General features: G+C 43.1%; 2 protein-coding genes across 2 annotated transcripts in view; one reads left to right on the top strand and one right to left on the bottom strand.

Annotated features, from left to right (window-relative positions):
- The window catches only part of LOC105427321 (uncharacterized), a 345,326-nt gene that overhangs the window by 45,466 nt on the left and 280,918 nt on the right, over positions 1-18,942 (top strand). The window lies entirely within an intron of this gene.
- LOC148934944 (uncharacterized) overlaps positions 7,252-18,942 on the bottom strand; it is a 38,482-nt gene continuing 26,791 nt past the window's right edge. Inside the window, exons 4-5 of the mRNA XM_089083303.1 lie at positions 10,364-10,461; positions 7,252-9,914 (exon numbers count right to left, since the gene is read on the bottom strand). Of these exons, the coding sequence (XP_088939429.1) occupies positions 7,252-9,914; positions 10,364-10,461 (2,761 nt within the window). The remainder of the gene's footprint in view (positions 9,915-10,363; positions 10,462-18,942) is intronic.

The following is an 18,942-nucleotide window of genomic DNA, read 5'->3' as shown; positions in this document are numbered from 1 at the left end:
AGGGGAGAAAAGCTTAATCATAGGACACCCGATATTTTCACAAGCTGCCAGGCGGACGTCGCGACATGTCGTGTCGAATGGAAATAGTGCTCGCGAGATCGCGAGCTTCTCGTGAGAGAGAGAGAGAGAAAGAGCGAGTCCGGAGAGATTTATCAGCTTTTAATGGCCCCGCGCTCGTAAAAAGCTGCACCGAGACTTTGTCAACGACTTTGTCAAAGTTATGTCAACAGGGACTCGTTGCCAACAGCTGGGCCAGGCTGCCAAGTTATTTCGAAATTAACGGCGACTTGTTTATGGGTGACGACACCACCGCGCCCGCCGCTCTCCGAATCTTCTCCGGCGTGCAAACGGTTCTTCGAGGAAAGCGCCTTTGCGTGAGACTTTGTAGAACAATTTGTTTATAAGGGTGCATCAACCGGATAAACGAGAGAACCGTTGTCGTTGAATCGGTCGCGTTTGGCGAACGAAGCGCCAAGGCGAAATGTTTATGCCGACATGACTAAATTTAAATGACCGAATTTTCTGCCTGTGTTTGACATTTCCTTACCGCCAACTTGTATACTAAAAAGTTGCGTATTGCAATCGTCTCTGTCTGTGAAATTAATACTCCTTTTACAAAGTTTTGATATAATTAATGAGGGAGGGGGAGGGGAATACCGCTCTTTTTTCTAGAAATAATTCTAGAATTTCTCATATGTTCCAAATTTATCGTAAAGTGCAATTTATTAAAAGTATTTTATATCTTTTAAGAAGTTACACATATGTACATATCCATGCACACTGTATCAATATTATCGTATTTATAACAGTAGCTTTCTTACGTGTTCTTACAAACGCGCATGTATATTTCCACAATTTAGTAACTAAATTCTCATAATCTTCTCATAATCTTGTTCGCGCAACAAGAAAGCATCGACGTAATACTTATTGTCGCGACGATATTATTTTCTTTTTTTTCCTATTCGTCTACGGAGGATTAACTCCGTCATTTGCGCGGCTAATAATTATCACCGGTTGCTAATAATTTTACGATGTACTGCAATTTGGTTCCGCGGCCGAGCGCCAGGGAGCCGAATAGCTGCGCAAGCATGTTTGAGACGCGATCAGCTTATTCCGCTTCGATGAACGGCCAAGTAACAATGATGCGATTAAGCCCCTTGGCAAATTACGCCATTACACATTAGCTATATGTCTGTTTGGCTCTGCGCCTCTTGGCACTGCGCTTCCGCCCCGTGTACTTAAAGCCAGGCAAGTCACGCGTGGCAAATTGAACATACAACGACTGTCGCGCATTTAGCGTGAATACACGTGCTTTTATGGCGACCGTCCAACGTTTACTATAAATCAGAGACAGCGGCGTCTGCGCTGCTCGCATAGATGATCTGATTTAATGCTCGCGAAAACGTGAAATTTAACAGTCGGCGAAGATAACAGGTCTGATAAGATTGACGAGCGCGCGAGCGCTTTGATCGGCGCTTGTCGCCTGCTCCGCGAATCTTGTACGATCAAGGTAGACAACGACTAAATAGATAAAACGCGAAAACAGGATATGACATATTCGTCGACACATTAAACTCCAATCGGGTTAACCATTATCGTCGCGAGGCATTAACGTTGACAGCTAAGTGTTAATATCTTTCACATTTGATCGAACACTGTCGTCGTTTACGCGCGCCTCGAACGTGTTTATTAACATTTCTGTCGATTTTCTCCTTTAGGAGTAATAATAGGAGAGGCGATCGAAGAGAGAGAGAGAGAGAGAGGTTCGATCGATTTGTGACTAGTAATCGGCAACGACTGAGGTAATGATTAGCGGAGGTAAGATGCTGCGATCAGGAGAAATGACAGTCCACGCGCGGTACAACGGAAGCGATCTTGTTAGGAAAAATCGACTTTTGCCGCCCCCTGCCTTGGGAGATCATCGGCGATGCGGATATTCACCGTTGCTCATTCAATCAAAGTCAGGGGGCCGGCGATCGAAACGTTGAAACGTTTCATCATCGAGCGTCTCGGGGATTCGATTCGTGGACAATCAAACGTGCGTCACGTTCGGCAATTAATATCCGCGAAGTACCGTGTCGGGATTTCGAACTTATTGCACTCCCTCTTTCGTTAATGAGGAAACGATGCCGGCGTGGCGGCAAAGAAATTGCGATGACCCTTGTTGAGGTATGAGATATATCGATCACCGTACCTTCGAAAAAAATGAGTCACTACCATATTAGAAAAGATCATTGACAGATCCTGCACGGATGTGAATGTCGAAACGACGAAATGCAATTAAATGAAATTTAATTAATTGAATCCGACGAATTTAACCTACGCCAATTAATTAATTGATTGACCAAATATAATCATGAGAGACAAAAGAGATATTTATCTTTCGATTAAAGAGATAAAGGATAAAAGACTAATTCTATCCAAAATGGTTTTATTTTAAAGATTTTGGATTTTGATAATATCTTGTTAAATAAAATTACGTGTACATGTTAATTCTATGAAAAAGCCGAATGTTCACGTCGTCATAAAATTAATCAACTTGCGAAATATTTATTTATGCCGAACAAAGTCGGAAATAGAGACAATGGGCAATTTATTTTCCACGGCGCGCAATTTCGCCGCTTAATTATTCTGAATTAGAATAACGAGCGGCAGATGTTCATCGATGATGACGAGCCTGCCGTCCGCAAAGATGTTTTCCATTTCCTGATGTTTTCTATGGGAAAAGACAGCCGGTAAACTCGAGGGAGAAATACGAATACTTTCACTGCGTGCTTTTCACAAATTATCGTATGCAGTATCGAATCTTTTGCATCGGAATTCGTACATTTACGTTAACAAATATAAAAGTCACATCAACATGAGATTTGATGATTTTGTTAATTTTTTTAACTTTTCATTTATCTATCTACTCATTTGGTCAGAACATGAGACTAGTCTCTCTCTCTCTCTCTCTCTCTCTCTCTCTCTCTCTCTCTCTCTCTCGCTTTCCGAAAGATGTTAGTTTTCTTAGCCCCCGTTACGCCGTATCGTTATAAAATTAAAGTCGACATTCATGACTGTCAAGATCAGGCGGTATAGATCTCACTTTGTGCGCGCAATCCTGTGATATCACGATTGAAAAAACACTCCGGCGCAAAGCCCCGGAGAAGTTGGCCGTCTACCAGAACGCGATTAGGCTACCACGCGCCTACGGTAATGCCGGTAACCGCGTTTAACCGCCGCCTCGCGTAACGCAACATTTCGCGCTGGCAAATCTTCGCGCGCGGATTTCGCCTCCGCGCGGCGCAAACGACGGGTATTTCGACGCGCGTAAACCGCGAATCGACGTGTCAACGAAACGCCGGGCGATTTCCCTCGACGAGGTTCGCGCCGTGGTCTGCGGTTGACGTCGATTAATCACACGCGTACACGCACGTCGGGCCTCTCGATCGCGTGTGCGCACGTTACCGGACCCGCGTGTACGCGCGTGTAGGCGTGCGTGTGCGCGGGCCCGCGCGTACGTGTGTGCGACGCGCACGTTGCGAGCAACGACGCGGCGGTGACTTGCAGCTACGCCCGCCGCCTATCATATTAACGTGTAATTGAAAGATATCCGGCCGGAAAGCGGCGCCGTGATTTTTTGTGGTGTCACTACGGACGGTTGCGCTCTGCGGCGAACGATCGCGGGGTGACTTGCGCCCCACTCGAGGCGCGACCACTCGAGCGGAATCATGTCGTCTCATGTCTGTGAGATCCGAGTATACGAGCGGGCGACACCCATTACTTTTAACCCTCAATCTGAGGGTTATCACCACCTGAGGGCATTTTTCAACTAGGGTCGAGGTTTCCGAGAACAGTTGTCATGTCCACAATGCCAAAGTTCGTACACTTGATGTGGAAGTGGATTTTCTTTTGTTAAGAAAAGAAATTATTTTATTAATTATAATTGTATCGTTATTACTATCGCATCTCAGGAGGAAACATTTAGGTTTATAGTTTAATTCGCAAAATTAGATTTCTAATTTTTGATGGAATAATTGTTATCGTATATAGATGTTGCAAGCCAAAATGAACAAGATTACCGCGTCGATGTATCATAAAGCCGCACACGTGTAAAAGCCCGTGACATCGTAAACAAAGACGCTCTTCGCGTTATTAATAATAACCGGTGATTTCGGTTCGGGTGGAGGGGAAGTTGCTTGGCTTCTCGGCGTTTAAGTTGGCTTCGAAGTCGCCGTCATATGAAAACATTCCTCGTCGATTTACTTTCGGGAATCCACGCATAAACGTTGACGTATTTAAGGGAGGCTGTAAACCATATCTATTTCGGTGTCTCGGATGCCGCGGATCGGTCGCAGCGTTCGGATTATAGCTCTATGCGTAAAACGGCGCTAACATTGTGGAATTTTCACTCACTTCCCTGGTGACCTTCCATTACCGGAAGCTTCGCGACATATTTACGAGGTGTTCCATTATTAGAATGTTAAACACGAATTTTCCGAGAGATCAGATCCGTCGTTCGAGTAATTAATTGTGCATATATTATAAAATCTCAATCTCTTTTTCTCAATATTTGACCACTCAATATTTTTACTTCAGAGATCAATATAACAACATTTTTGCTTGTTATAAAAAAAATTATAACAAACAAAAAACTTCAATCAATTAATGGCAATAATGCTAGTTTACAGAATAAAAATAATGCTATATTAAATTTATGAAACGAAGAAAATTTGTCACACTTAGACGCGATAATGCCCGAGGTTAACCGATGAGAGTCTCGTTTTATATGCCGGTGATGTTCATCCTCGTCTTACAACGGCTGCCGGTTATATCGGAATTGCTATCGCTACCAGGAGGAGACCTCGTCGCCGGGTAGATTTGCTGGTTGAACGGCGGTACGACAAGGAGTTATGATATCGGCGCCGATCGCCGCGCCAAGTGAAAACACGGTGGCGTGAGTAATATACAACCATAGGGCGATCTTTTATAGTGCAGGAGACCCCGAAGGGAATGATCCGCGGCTACGTCTTGCGTGTAGATAGGATCGTTCTAACCTCGGGAACGAGAGGAGAGGGTCAAGGAGGAGCGAACCCGGAGAATAGTCAGCGGAATCTAGTCGTAAATAAAAGCAACGTTTGCTACCAATGGCAATCCCGCCTCGTCGCTTCGTCCTCGTGCTGCATCGTTGCATCTCCTAACAGAAAGGTCATTCGTCCGGATCCATCGAAGTGATCGACGAGAGAAAAAATCGGCTATTCGAATATAATAAAATTGCGAATATTCTTATTTTTTTTTTTTTTTTTTTAAACAAGAGAATAAAATCTAAGAAATCAATTGAGTACTGGGATTCACCAGAGAGAAGGTATTCTACTAAGCGCGCCTTTAATGATTGCATTAGAAGCCACAGATTTCTAGGATTAAAAATGTAATTTGATACGATCTATCTCTCTGGAATCTTATCTTGAGGCGAAATACGACCGTCTATCGAAGATTGACTCATGACGAATCGATCTCTAAGAAAATGCACAAGTAATCGGCCTTTGATCACCTCGACAAGGAGGCGGGATACCGATCCGTGCATCGGACTCTAATTCGAGCGGCATCATTCAACGCTCATTATTTGTATTCCGTTAGACGCGAGCAATGTCCGTGGAGGAGCACTGCGGAACGTCCGCAGGAGCAAATGACAGCAGGATCGGCGGGTGAGCGGTCAGAAAAGTGGCACGGTACAGCACGGCACGGCACGACCAGCTGCCGTAATCGAGGCTAAACTACGTCCATGTCTTCCACCAGCGCGAAGGTAATCAGGGCCACGGGGTCTGCCATTACCCGCGGGCATTATCGGCATCGGATGGTAGCAGCGCAATATGGTAGCCGATGCTCCGGTATCGCGGTAGTGATAGACGGATTCGAGTCTCTCCTTCGCAACTCGAGGAGAAGAGCTCGGGGTCCATCTACTCCCTCGTCAAGAGATATCGGACGCGATGCGTATGCAGCGTCGATTAGATCAACAGGACGTCTGCGATTTGAATGATTAGACAGGGGGGAGGGGGGGATCGACGATTCGGATGATTCTCACCGGTGATCAAATAACCGGCCTCCGGGCCGCGTTCGTGACCGGTAGGCACGCATATCCCGGCGCGGCGGGTCGATAGTTCGTCCGCTTCGAAGAAGAAACGCCGAGAGTCCATGCGAGATGCACGTCGGTGTACACGTAAGTACACGTGTCTGATTGAACGACCTAGCCGTTCTCGAACCTTATCTCTTCCTCCTCCTCCCCCTTCTCTTCCTCCTTCCTCCTGCTGTTGCCTCTCGACAGGTGCGTTGGCCAGGGATTAATGATCCGATCGTCCCGAGGATCAAAAAAGCTCTTAAGGCGAGCTAATCGCGTGCCGTATACGGTAATTTCGTGAATACAGCCCCGTTCGATTCCCTATCCGCATTTAATCGTAAGCGCAAGAGAGCGAACGTGTTTATAGGAGTGGAGAATAATTTCAGGGGGCGGAGGACGCATGTAATGTAAGGAAATCGCGCCGGATGAACTAATGAAAGTTATTACGCATTGAAACCGAATAGGGCAGAATTTAATAAACTGAAACAATTGCATATATGGATATATTAAAAGGATAAATCACTTATCTTCTCTCATTACTTATCTTCTTGTCAAATTCTATAATTTAAAGAAAATTTATTATTGATTCACATTTTATACTATAATCTTAAATTCTAGTTATATGTTCTTTATTACGATTTTCTTAAAAAATACAATATATATCTTTTGTTTTATTCTGTTTTTTAACAATTTGAATCACTCCCACATGAATTTTATTTCTAATTGAAGACAACTGTATATATATATATATATATAATTTTTGTACATATATGATTTTTTTCAAATTTTTTTATTTCTTCTTTATTTCATATTTTCATATTGTTCCTCATTTAAATTATACGTACCAACGATAAATTTTATATTATATTTTTTTAATATCATTAGTAAAATGATATACAAGAGTGACAATGAAAGACCGCAATGCTAACTACCGGAAAATATGCCATTTATATTCACGTCTATTGTTCTTGTTGCACCTAAGCTTCGGAAACAAACGGAAATGAAGTGCGTAATCAGAGATTGAGGTTCGCGGAACCTCTGGCTCGTTACGTCGTGGCAATAAGCTCGTCTTAATTAACCAAGAGAACTGAAACAATTGCATTATGCGAAGGTGGATGCGTGCCGGAACTTACGTTCCACCGCAAATCCACGAACTACTCGTAACGCGTGCGGAATGATACGTCGCCGCCTTGCGCCGCCTCGCTCTGCGTCTTCTCGTCGAGTCGCGAAAATACCTCCGTCCATTGCCGCAGTCCTAACGCATCCACGACATCGTCACGCAGACAATCAGACACCACCCGCTGATTCCGAGAAAATACTTGGAATCCGCTCTTCCGATCTGTTCTGTTTCTCGCACTTGCGCCACCACCGCCGCTTTCTGAAGTCTCCATTACCGCATCACCGGCGTGAGAATCGCGCGGTTCTCCGACGGCGTTTGCGTATGCGTCATTGGCGTTCCTCGGGGTTGATCGCGCGACGGTGGGAGAGTCGGAGGAGCGAGACGTGTCCCGCTTGAATGACTTGTAGACGAGATTCCTGGAATGCGGCACACGCCACTTCTCCAGGTTTTCCCTGTTGTAGGGATAAGGATCGCCGGGTAGTCGTACATAATCGCCGTCGATATATTCTTTGCTCCGATCGTCGTCGACGTCATTCACGTAGTTAGGACTATTATCGTCATCTACTTTAGATTTCGAATCTTCCTTAGCCGATTTAATTGCGTTTGATTTGGAATTCGAATTTCTGTCAGTTGATGGAGCATCGAAGTCGGTATACGTGGCCTCGTTATGTAAATTAATATAATTAGCGTCTGGCTTCTTGTAATCTCTCGTTTCGTTCTTGTCCTTATAATCAGATTTATCCTGCGTAAATTCAGATGATACAGTGGAATCTGAAAGAGAAGTAATCTTTTTGTCATCGGTACTTCGCATCTGATTTATGGAACTCTCGATTTCTTTGTCCGCAGTAACATCTAGCGTCTTTGCGAGATCTACTTGCTCCTGACTGCTATTTGAAAATGTTTGTGGTTCTACGGGTTGTAACAGAAATTGGTCGCTGCTTAGTGCATTATTTGCATTAGAATCGATAGACTTTTCCTTGTTTTGACTCTTCGATTCCGTCTGATTCGATGCTTCATCGATCATTTTCTTTGAGAAAGAATCTTCAGAATTCGTAGAGAGAGCTGATGCGAATTCTGGATACTTCAACTGCGTTTTATTAACAAGAGTAAAATTGTTTGAAAGTGATAGAGTATGTCGTTGAATGTTGTTGATATGCCGATGCATGTGACGAATCTGCATGCTCAGAGTATGCAGTTTTTTACTAGTAAAGGCATCGTCCAATTTTCGTGAAGATTTGTTCTGCTGGATCCCTGTAGATTTGGAAGATGTATATTCGGAATCAGACTGTTTGATTTTTTTGTCTTCTAAATTATCCTTAGCCGATTTCACAACTTGCACATCCAACTTCGGCTGCGGTGCTTCCGGACGGATGGACAGTATTTCTAGATTCTCTACATTATCGGCCGACAGAAAATCGTCCTTGACATCCGGGACCGATCTCATCGCGAGATTCCGCCAAGCGATGATCTCAGCATCCGGGCTCACTCCTTCCGGAACATTGTACTCATCATTGATGACTATAATTTCTTTCAGCATGTTGGGGGATGTCCTCATGATCTTTCGAAGCTCTTCCGAACTTAAATATAAGTTCGCGTCACCGCTATCTTGTTGCGCCGCGACGAGATCATCGTTCGTCTGGCTCGACGGAGTCGAGAGATACTCCGCGGTTGTACCTTTTAGGCTCGACGCGTTCGGTTTCTTTGCCGTTTGTTTGCCACTTTTCGCCCCGTTGGCCGTGGTATCGCCGCTCTCGGAGATCGAAGAGGCGTTTCGAGGCTCCCCCGCGCCTCCCTCGAGACTCGCGGTGGTCGACGGAGCAGCGTCCTGGACATCCGGCTCTGGCTGTTTCAGGTTCACTCCCCAAAGCCTCTTCGTGACGTATTGCTGGCCCTTTTCGGCGAAGTTATCGTTATCGCCCGTCGCTTCGGCGGCCGGTTGTTCCTCGGCGAGTTTCACGCCCCACTCGTAACGAAACGCTACGTTGGGGTCACCCTTCGGGTTATCGTCCTCCACCATCTTCGCTCGGTTCTCGCTACTATCGACGGATACGAATTCGCCGTCTTCTTCGGTACGTATTACCGGCTTCTTCTTCTTCCTCTTGTCCTTCTTCTCGTGCTTTTCGGGCGCGTTCGGCTCCTTGATGGGCGACTTCGAGTTCCTAGGAGCGAAACCCACGATCGCACGTGTCGGCACGCTGATGTATCTATTCGGGACGCGCGAGCCTAGCAGCGGCGGCTGTTTCGTCCGTTGCGGTGGCAGGAGATAACAGTGTCTCGGGCTCGTGTAACAACGATAATGCACGGCCACGTCGATATCGTCTCTCGCCGCAAACTCGATCGCGCCGCCGTTTTCCTCGGATCGAGGCATTTTGCCGAGATCGCGCCACGAAGAGCCGGTGTCTATCTGGTGGTCGAAAGATGGTTCTCCAGCCGTAAAACAACTCGGCTGCGAGATTGTCGATTGTCGAATAGCACGTCCATCGTTCTTCGTGTCACGTTTCTCGGCATGAATGTTCTCATCTTCGAACTTCGTCGTCGATTGCGCCACGCAGAAGTTAGCCAGTTTTTGATTAACGACATCGGCCTTGTCTGAGGAATCCGCTGGCCGCATGAAAGCTGCTATTTCTGGCCGATTGAATGTTGTTGCCGTTGCTGCACGATCGACGATCGCGGTGTCAGCCTTGTAGCTTTTATCTTCTGCAACGTGATATTTTATCCATGACTTACGTTATGTGATATTACGTGGCGATCAGACGTTTAGGATCTTTGCAGTTTCTCAAAATCAAAACCAACCACCGTGATGTATTTTCTTTCTGATATTTTTAATATTAATTTTAATATTACATATGTGTATTATCATTTTTGCAAAAATACGTGTTTATTAAATATGATATAAAGTAAATAACTAAAATAATATTAAATTATCAAAATGTGAAGGAAAAATGTCTTTATGAATTACATTATTTGTGATTAATTACCAAAGATTAATTTCTGTCTTAATAGATTGATCTGTTAATGAGAAGTATGCATAATGTCATATGAATCATGTGATTTTATTTTTGCATCTTATATAATACACGTTATGTAATGGTGAATGGCAAAAAGTAACCTCTGTCTCAAAAATGACATCAGCACATGCAACTCACCTGCGGATTTATTAAAGATGTCCTTCAACCAAGTGATGAATCTTTCTCGTCTGCCAACAGTCCTCTCAGTTAAGATAGATGCTGCGTAAATAGAAACGCTACGTTAAAAAATGCCATTGTCAGCTGTGAGATCGTGCATATGATATTTTACGACATGTATTTTTTTTATGTTATATATTTTTAACAGTCAATACGTGATTGCACTGACGACGATGGTTATGTCTGACATTTAGGGTAACTGACCGACAGATAAATTCCTCCGGGACTTGGAACTAAACAACCTCCGTATGACATCAGTTGGATTGTATTGTCGCCGCAGCATTGCGCCCCTCGAAGAAAACGCACACATATTTTGGTATAAATTATACTAGTCGAATTTTGATAGTAGATCTTTTTAAATCTGTTTGACCCGTGATTATTAAAGGATCTTATTGACAAATTCGCCAGACTGTCTTCTACCGAACCAGCTTGTCCGTCTGATTTGTCGCATATCGATTTCGTTTGTTATTGAATAAAAATGCGAGTGAAGACGTTATTGCCTCGATTTATTATTGCTAATGTCGAATATTTATAAAACTAGCATTGAGAACAACAAATTATTTTATATTTTGTTGCGAAAGTTGTTATAATTTGGATCGTAATAATTATTACTGTACATTTTATTGTACAAATTAAGCTTATATTTAATGAATTACAAATCCTATAATTAATAATAATCATTAATTTTAGTTTCTATTCCTGTTATCAATGCTTTTGTAACAATTATGAATTATTCAACGTGTAACAAAAAATGCGAATATATATTAAACAATGAGTTTTTCTTAATTATTTTTAACTCTATAGGGGTATAAATTGTCTTGTCAAAGTCACGAACTAAAGTTTCAGTTAATCATTGGCAAAACTTTTCTTCCCATGAGACACGCTGGTCCTTCGGCATCGTTAATGTCGTCATTGGTCAACGATGAACAGAAAGATCGCGTATATATTTTTCACAGTATTATGGATCATGAAGAAAACGTCATTTAATTTACAATTATTTACAATTATTAATTTACAATTATTATTCATTAAATTATTATTTATTAAATTTTATAAAGTATTTTCATTTATGTAAAAAAATTTAGACTTATTAATATAAAAAGCAAAATTGAAACTTCTTGCGTGCATGTAGTTTTGATCGAAGAAAATGGGAGGATAAAGGACTTTCTGAGCAAGGATATTACGGGTAAAGGATCGAGGTTCGCTTGCGCTGTCGCGTGAGAATGGCTATGGCCATTCGGGCCACGTACCTTGATAACCGTTAATAAAAGCTTAAAGGACATTATCGTAAGCATTCGTCGGACATTAAAAAGCACACGTGCCCTTAACGGTAAGCCGTCGATGCAATTTTAAACAGCCATTTCCGACCCTCTACCAATCGTCCTGGCTGACACATGTCCCCGATGTTGTTACATGAATCCAAGGGATCCACCGGGCTGAATACCAATCGTCCGCTACAATGCAAGCGAAACGAGGGCGGTAAGGATGAGGGGTGAATGTTTGGTTATGCGTGCTGTCTTTCATGCAGCTGATACATCTTGATTTGATTATTACCAATAATTAATTAATTTACTAAATTATCTTACTGAATTAAATTAATCTATTAATACGTAATATATTTTAGATAAAATATGTTTATGTTCTTTATCTTTTTAAAAGTTTTCATATTTTCTTGTGTCTTTTAAAATAATGATATTTATTTTTCCATAAGTGAGCGAAATTAAGGCACGCTATAGCCAAAGAGGGAACGTGATCGAGGCGTAGGGGCACATCCAGTCATAAATTCGTCGGTCCCCAGCGCCAAATAGCGGATGTCGCACCGCCATGCCAATTGTATAAATTGGCTATGACAAACTTATCGTTTCATACGTGCGCGACTGGAAAGATTTCGTCTGGTTCGAGATACAGGAGACAGGGACAGCACTTTTCCCGGCATAGGAATTCGGTACAGGTGCGTTTTGGGTCCCGCGTGGTCGTTTGAGACATCGTTCCCCGGGGGGACTCGTAGGGAAACGTGACGTTCCACCTTCGGCCGCTCACGTACACGAGGCACGCCTTGGGTTTTGTCGTGCGATTCGTCGCGTACGACGTCTTGCCCACCACTGCTCGTAAATCCCGACTCTGCCGGAGACGAATGCCTTTACGGATTGCCGGGGAACGGTCTGGACGACGAGATAAGATGATACATATTTTCTGGATATTCCCAGAAGCTTTGCTTGTGTAGGATAATATCGCATTTCATCGGAAAATTAATTTGACGCTATATATATATATATATATATATATATATATATATATGCAGTACTTGAAAGATGAATTATTTCTTACTACAATCCAAAATGATTAGAATGACTTTATATAACAACATGTAAAATTAAGATGACACAACTATCCATTTATTTAAGCTACTCAAGTTACTGTGTGCCACATCTTTTTAGATCCATTATAAATATATATTATTAGAAATTAATAACAAAAGAGTTAGAAACTTACAAGTAATTTTATTAAATTCCACTTTAATGCATATTTAATTACGTTTCCAATTTGGCCGACGTTGTAACGCCTGTGAATTTATTTCCGCTCCGAGATGCGTTCGCAGAATCATTTTCGGCGTACGGCGACCAGAATCACGGCGATTAATTTCGGGTCTGTCGTCGACAATCGTTTACGTTCGGAAACGATTTACACCGGGCATTTACCCGCGCTAAGAGCTTAAAGCGCGTCGGCCAGGCAGGGTGAGTTTACATTCAGGGGGCGACGCGTGGGGTTGAAACCGCTCGTTTATCAGTAACCGACTCTAGTGAAAGCGACACCGAGGCACTACGCCGCACGAATAACAATCCCCCTACCTCACGCCGAGGCGATGTGAAAAGTATTGTCGGTGCGACGTTACCCTGGGCAAATATCGCTGACGGACGTTATTTATCCGACCTGGTACTCTCTTTTTTTTTTTATTTCCAATTCACTTAGCCGCCAACGAGGAATTTCCTGAACTTGAAAAAAAACCACGGGTCCGCACGCCGAAGGAATCGCTCCGCAGAATCGCAAACGCGTCTCCGCCCCCTGGAGAAACGTCAATTTTGATTTCCGTCGATTTTCCAGTAGCATGATTGCATTTGAATATTTTACGAAGGTGCCTTCAATAATAAGAAATGTCTAACGGATCACATTATATATACATCTAATATCCAAAATAAAATATAACGACATTGAAATTAATACCTGCTAAAAATCGATGCTGATTATCATGCGATTGATTTAGATCGTTTGGAGTCGAATTGACGATTAATTATTGTATATTGGGGTTTAGGGATAATCTCGTGTGACCGATAACCGATATCCGCCGACGCATCGTTCATCCTGTCGACGAGTAAAATTGAGTTCGACGACTGACTGCGCGAATCTCATCTGGCGAGCGCCGAATTCAAACCGAAGCGGGGCATCTTCTTGTCGACCTATTTTGCAAGTGTCGTCGGTGCGCTGGGCTAATTTGTCAGTTGTCGAGTTAGCGTCCTCCCTCGGGGATTTCCCTACCGGAGCCGAGCCCCGACCCCGTCGGGACCGTAATCAACCGGTGAATATCTGAACTGCAGCCTCCGAACTCACCCTCTCCCTCCTTACCCCGCTCATTTATAAAGAAGAGGCTACCTCTCGAGACAGGAAGCGCGATTGATTCATCCACCCCAATCCCATCTCAAATCTTCTCACCCCGAAGTCTGTACTGTTTTTATTTTACGCTAAAAAAAGTCCGCTTGTCGGCTCAGGTGTTGAAATTCTAACGCGGGAGGAAATCGTAAAAATTCGTAATTGTGAAAGAAAGAATGAACTTAGAATGGAATAATTTAAAATAAAATAAAAATAAACCGTGACCGAGAAAGAATGTGATTAATTCTGGAAAAACATTATTATTGAGATCACTTAAAGAAGAAACGTATATTCGGCAGAGAACCCGAAACGCTTCTTTTATTTCAAACGCAGAAAGCTGTTTGAGAGAATGCGGCTAAGAGGAGAGCAGGCCTAAAGTTAAACTTCCCGGTAAACGAAAAGAGCACACATAGGGACAATGCCCTCCACCCTTTTTCGTGAAGGCTGAAAAAGCGGAAGAAGAAGAGATATCCCTCGAAAAGTGGCATTCAGTGCTTCGTGCACATGGCAGGTGGATTTTCTCCGTTGTCACAAGAACGGCTCGGTACGAGCGTGCCACTTTCCTCGTAGCGGATTTCGGAGGCTTTGTAGTTCATCCATTTCCAGGCTTGAACCTCTACCTGCCTCCCTCCCTCCCTCTCTCCGTGCATTATTTAAATAAACAAGCAGGGCGGCGGGGGAGATTGGCTGCTTGTACACTGTCTCTCCCGCCTTCTCTGTTTCTCTATAATAAATGCGCTTCTCGGCTCTCCCTTCACTTTCCCGTTTCCTCTCTCCACCACATTTAAACTCTCTTTCTCTTCTTCGCATCCTTCCTCGCTATCGCTCTTGCACGCTCGAGCGCGCTCTCAAAACGTTACAGTGACGAACAATTATCCCTTCCACGTGGAGGCGCGGCGTGAAAGCTGGTAGAAGTGACAGGCAAGGGGGTGCCGGCAGCGGGAGGAGACCCCTGCACCTTGTAATGAATTTTAAATTGGCCCGCATTCATAATGCAGCCCCGTTGACAGTCGGGATGAACCGGAGATGACAAAGTAAAACGGCCGGGTTAATATTTCCGGGCGCGTGCGCCGCGAATTACTTCGCTACGACGACAACGACAACGACGACGACGACGACGACGACGACGAAGAAGAAGACGATGACGACAGTCGACAAGGTCGAGGATCGAAGCGCGAGATAAAGCGACGACGGGCGAAATTGTTTCGATACATAATGCTATCTGCCGCGTATGATCGGCGGAATAACAGCGGTTCCCCGGTCTCCGGTCGCTCCGCAAGTTCGCAGCCCGATCGTAGATCAGCAATTAGCCGCTTCGTGCATATATACGTACAAAGTTACGAGATGCGAGATCGGGAGGGCGAACGGCCTCGCCCGAGCGTAACGCGTTGTCGCACGCTTTCATCGCGAGGTACAGTAATTAGCAATTTTTGCATAAAGTCCCGATACCATCGGCATGGATCCTGTCGTCTGTGGTATAATCTCGGTCCCCGGCCAGACCCTAAAAGCCCGCGGAATATTTATTATCGCCCGTTGCGATCGCAAACTCTCTGTCTGGCGCGCGGCGACGTTTCCCCGTTACGCACGTTTTTTTTCCGCGACCGTAAATTATAACATATCAGACGGGATCGAGTCAAATTGCCGTCCTCATGGTGAATTTACGAGAAAATAATCGCGCGCATTTACGAAGTTAATAATAACAATTTTCGTCGCAATAAAGAATACGGCTGTTTACGCATATTACCTCGAGTTCGATGATCAGCGCTGCCAAAATTGCGTTGCATATCGTGAGGTCTAAATTTATTCTATTGATAGATAGTTTCTTTAACGAGCAAAAGAAATATATAATATATAATATATAGAATAACTCTCGATAAAATAGCAACGTAAATAAAAATAATCTGTATGTTTGAAATGAAATATATAAAATAATTACGAGATTGATTAATCATTTCTCTTGTATATTATATTATATAGTAATCATAGGTATTACGTATCGGTTCTATTTTTTTATTTACATAATCCTAAGTAATTTTTGTTTAATAAAATGAGACATTTAATTTAGGATTAGAGGTAAAATTCCATATGATTAGAATAATTAGAATATTAGCAGTAATTCAACTATTATATATAAACATTTTATATAAATTTTTAATTTTTGAATAATTTTGAATAATCAATGTATTTTAATGTATTTCAGTCCTTTGTTATGTAGGACATAATTTCTCTCTGCGGCATTAAGTATAATAGATGGAATTTTAATTATACCAATACACAGTTTTTTTTTTTTTACCTCGTACAAAAGCTGTTTAATTAATATCGCGAGGCGAAGTTACCCAACCACCGCGGTTGTATCGAAGGCTTCAGTTTGACGTGCATAAACCACGGTACAATTCGTAGCGTAGCACGAAGGGTCTTGCAAGTGCCGTTCTGGGAACTCCGCGCAAAGTCGTTGCACATGCAGCTGGCGTGATCCCGCGAGACGAATCAGCCGAATTGCTGCGGGGAGGGTGAATTCTCTCGAATTCTGGACGAGCTGCTGCCGTTCATTGTTCACTGACCCGCGGCGTACACGAACGGCGAAATGAGACGACAGGTAGCTCCGGTTGCGCAAGTTTGTTCGTACTAACGGAAATAGATATGGTCCGCCATGTGGGCAACGTCGCATAGCCCGTGTCGATAAACAGCACTCGATCTACGGTTCGAAAAACCCCGTTATCTGTCATTTCTTTGATCTCCCTGGCGACTACGAGATCCCCTTTGCCGTCGCTAAATTCGTCTGTCTCTTGATCAAAGGTGTGCTCACAAAGGTCCTTCAGATAATTTCTCGCGTCTTAATCGCCATCTATTTTTGCATCTGGAGATATATATATATATATATATATATATATATATATATATAAATAGTGCTGGATTAGCTTATCACATCTTCCGTGGAAATCTTTTTTAGAAATATCCTGATTAAAATAAATCACCTATATTAAATTGCATTAATTGTCTCTTAAATGTAAATATTTAACTACAAATATCGTACTATTACTATCACTCGCAATTGATTCTATTTTACATTTTTCTCAACGTTACGCGAGAACTCGTATTTTCGGACGTGTTCGTGTAAGTAACGTAACGCGCTGCGCGAGAGGAGGAATGCTTCTCGAGAAATACGCGTGTACAGCAGTGCCGAAACGTCTCGAAGGCAGACGATCGAACTTTCCTCGACGTCTCTCGGTGTCGGCTGCATCCACCCCAGGGGGGTCGGCGCGGTACGAGGGGATGCTGTTAACTCGGACGGGTTTCCTTGCGAGTTCCCTTCTAGTATCTGCAGGTGGATGTTGAGCCAGTGATACTACCGGAAGGCACTTTGAGCCCCCGGACCACTCCGAGTCTGTAAGTTAGCCGCGTACAATTACCATACATCTCCGCGGCCGTAACTCCCGGCGCCGTTACAGCACTCGGACGAGAGCTATGGACGGATATCCCAACTTGCGAGACCGAGCGGCGTCTCGGGAAACATCTGTACGGTCAAATTGAAACTGGCGAACGGGCGCGATGAATATTGTTGGAACGCATCACCGATCTACAACGAAGCCAGTCGACTCTCGAGGCTCAATTGATTGAAAATTTATCCCTTAAAAATTGACATAATATGATACAAACTTTAACTGACCGCAACTAACTAAATGTTTGATGGAAATGTTTTGTTTGATAATTTTATCATATATACGAAGCTCATAGCTCTTTGACATATTTGGTATAAATATAACCGATAAAACAATTTCGATAAAATTGGGACCTCGCAGAGGTGATCGACTTTATGAAGCGTCTTTAACATCTGTGAGCGCTGATTTTTCTCAAAAATAATTAATTACGACCGTGCTTGAGATTGCGCAAAGATTTTGCGTGACTTGAAAAATGATTGACAGTAGGAAAACGGTACATTTCGTAAAAAGCAGCCTTGAATGTACACCGTGGGTTATTATTTGGTTAGAAAGTTGCCATGTAAGGCGATCCCTTGTAAATACCAGGTGTCGCAGAAAAAATGTCGGATTTTTTGGTCGGTAGTTTAATTGCGCGTTCGCTCGATGAATCATGACCGTTCTAATTCAGCGTTTAATTGCGCTGGGAACGGTCGCGATCTGCTTGTTTGCTTTCTACGATCGATAATTTGTCGAGATATATATGCCAACACTTAAGCGCTTTGCCATCAGTTATATAATTATCAGTAAACATCAAAATCTCCAAGCATTATTGGAATATTTAGTTGTAGACGTATATGTAGATGTATATGTAATAATCACTATTATTTTGAACATTATGAAAATGTTTATTTAATAGCTTTTTAATAGTTTGATAGAAAATATAGATTTAAAAAGAAGTTAAATAAATTGACCAATCTAGATGATCTAAGTGTTTTATATTGTAAAAATTTTATTGTATTTTGCATTTTTCAAAATACGCAGAAATACAATCACTTTTGATATTAAAAGAAAATTGTTACTTTTGTTGTTATGATAAAGGGATTTAAATGCTTAAGTGAGTTCGTCGTTAAAAAGACAAACAAAGAAATCCCTGTAGGAACCCTTTTGTACGACCTTATAAATGTCAGCAGAGCCGCCGAATCTGTCACCCTGACGACTTGCGGTTTTTTTTCCCGAGCTAAACTGCCGAGGGAGCGTCGTTCGTCCCGGCAGTAGGGTGAGATTTAAAACAATTACAAGAAGCCGCGGCAAGAAGAAGAGGGGAGCTAATCTTGAGGGCGGTTTAATTAAAAGTGGTGCCAACTGACGGGTATGCCCATCGATCAACACCGTCGACTTCGCGTTCACGGCGCCGTTCCGCGATTCTTCCGTCAGACAATCAGCCTGTCTTCTCGGCAGAGCGAAGTACATAATTTC

This window comes from Pogonomyrmex barbatus, unplaced genomic scaffold, assembly GCF_055798465.1.
Source record: "Pogonomyrmex barbatus isolate J1 unplaced genomic scaffold, ASM5579846v1 scaffold7, whole genome shotgun sequence".
NCBI lineage: Eukaryota > Metazoa > Arthropoda > Insecta > Hymenoptera > Formicidae > Pogonomyrmex > Pogonomyrmex barbatus.
This window is presented reverse-complemented; position numbering and strand designations above follow the sequence as displayed.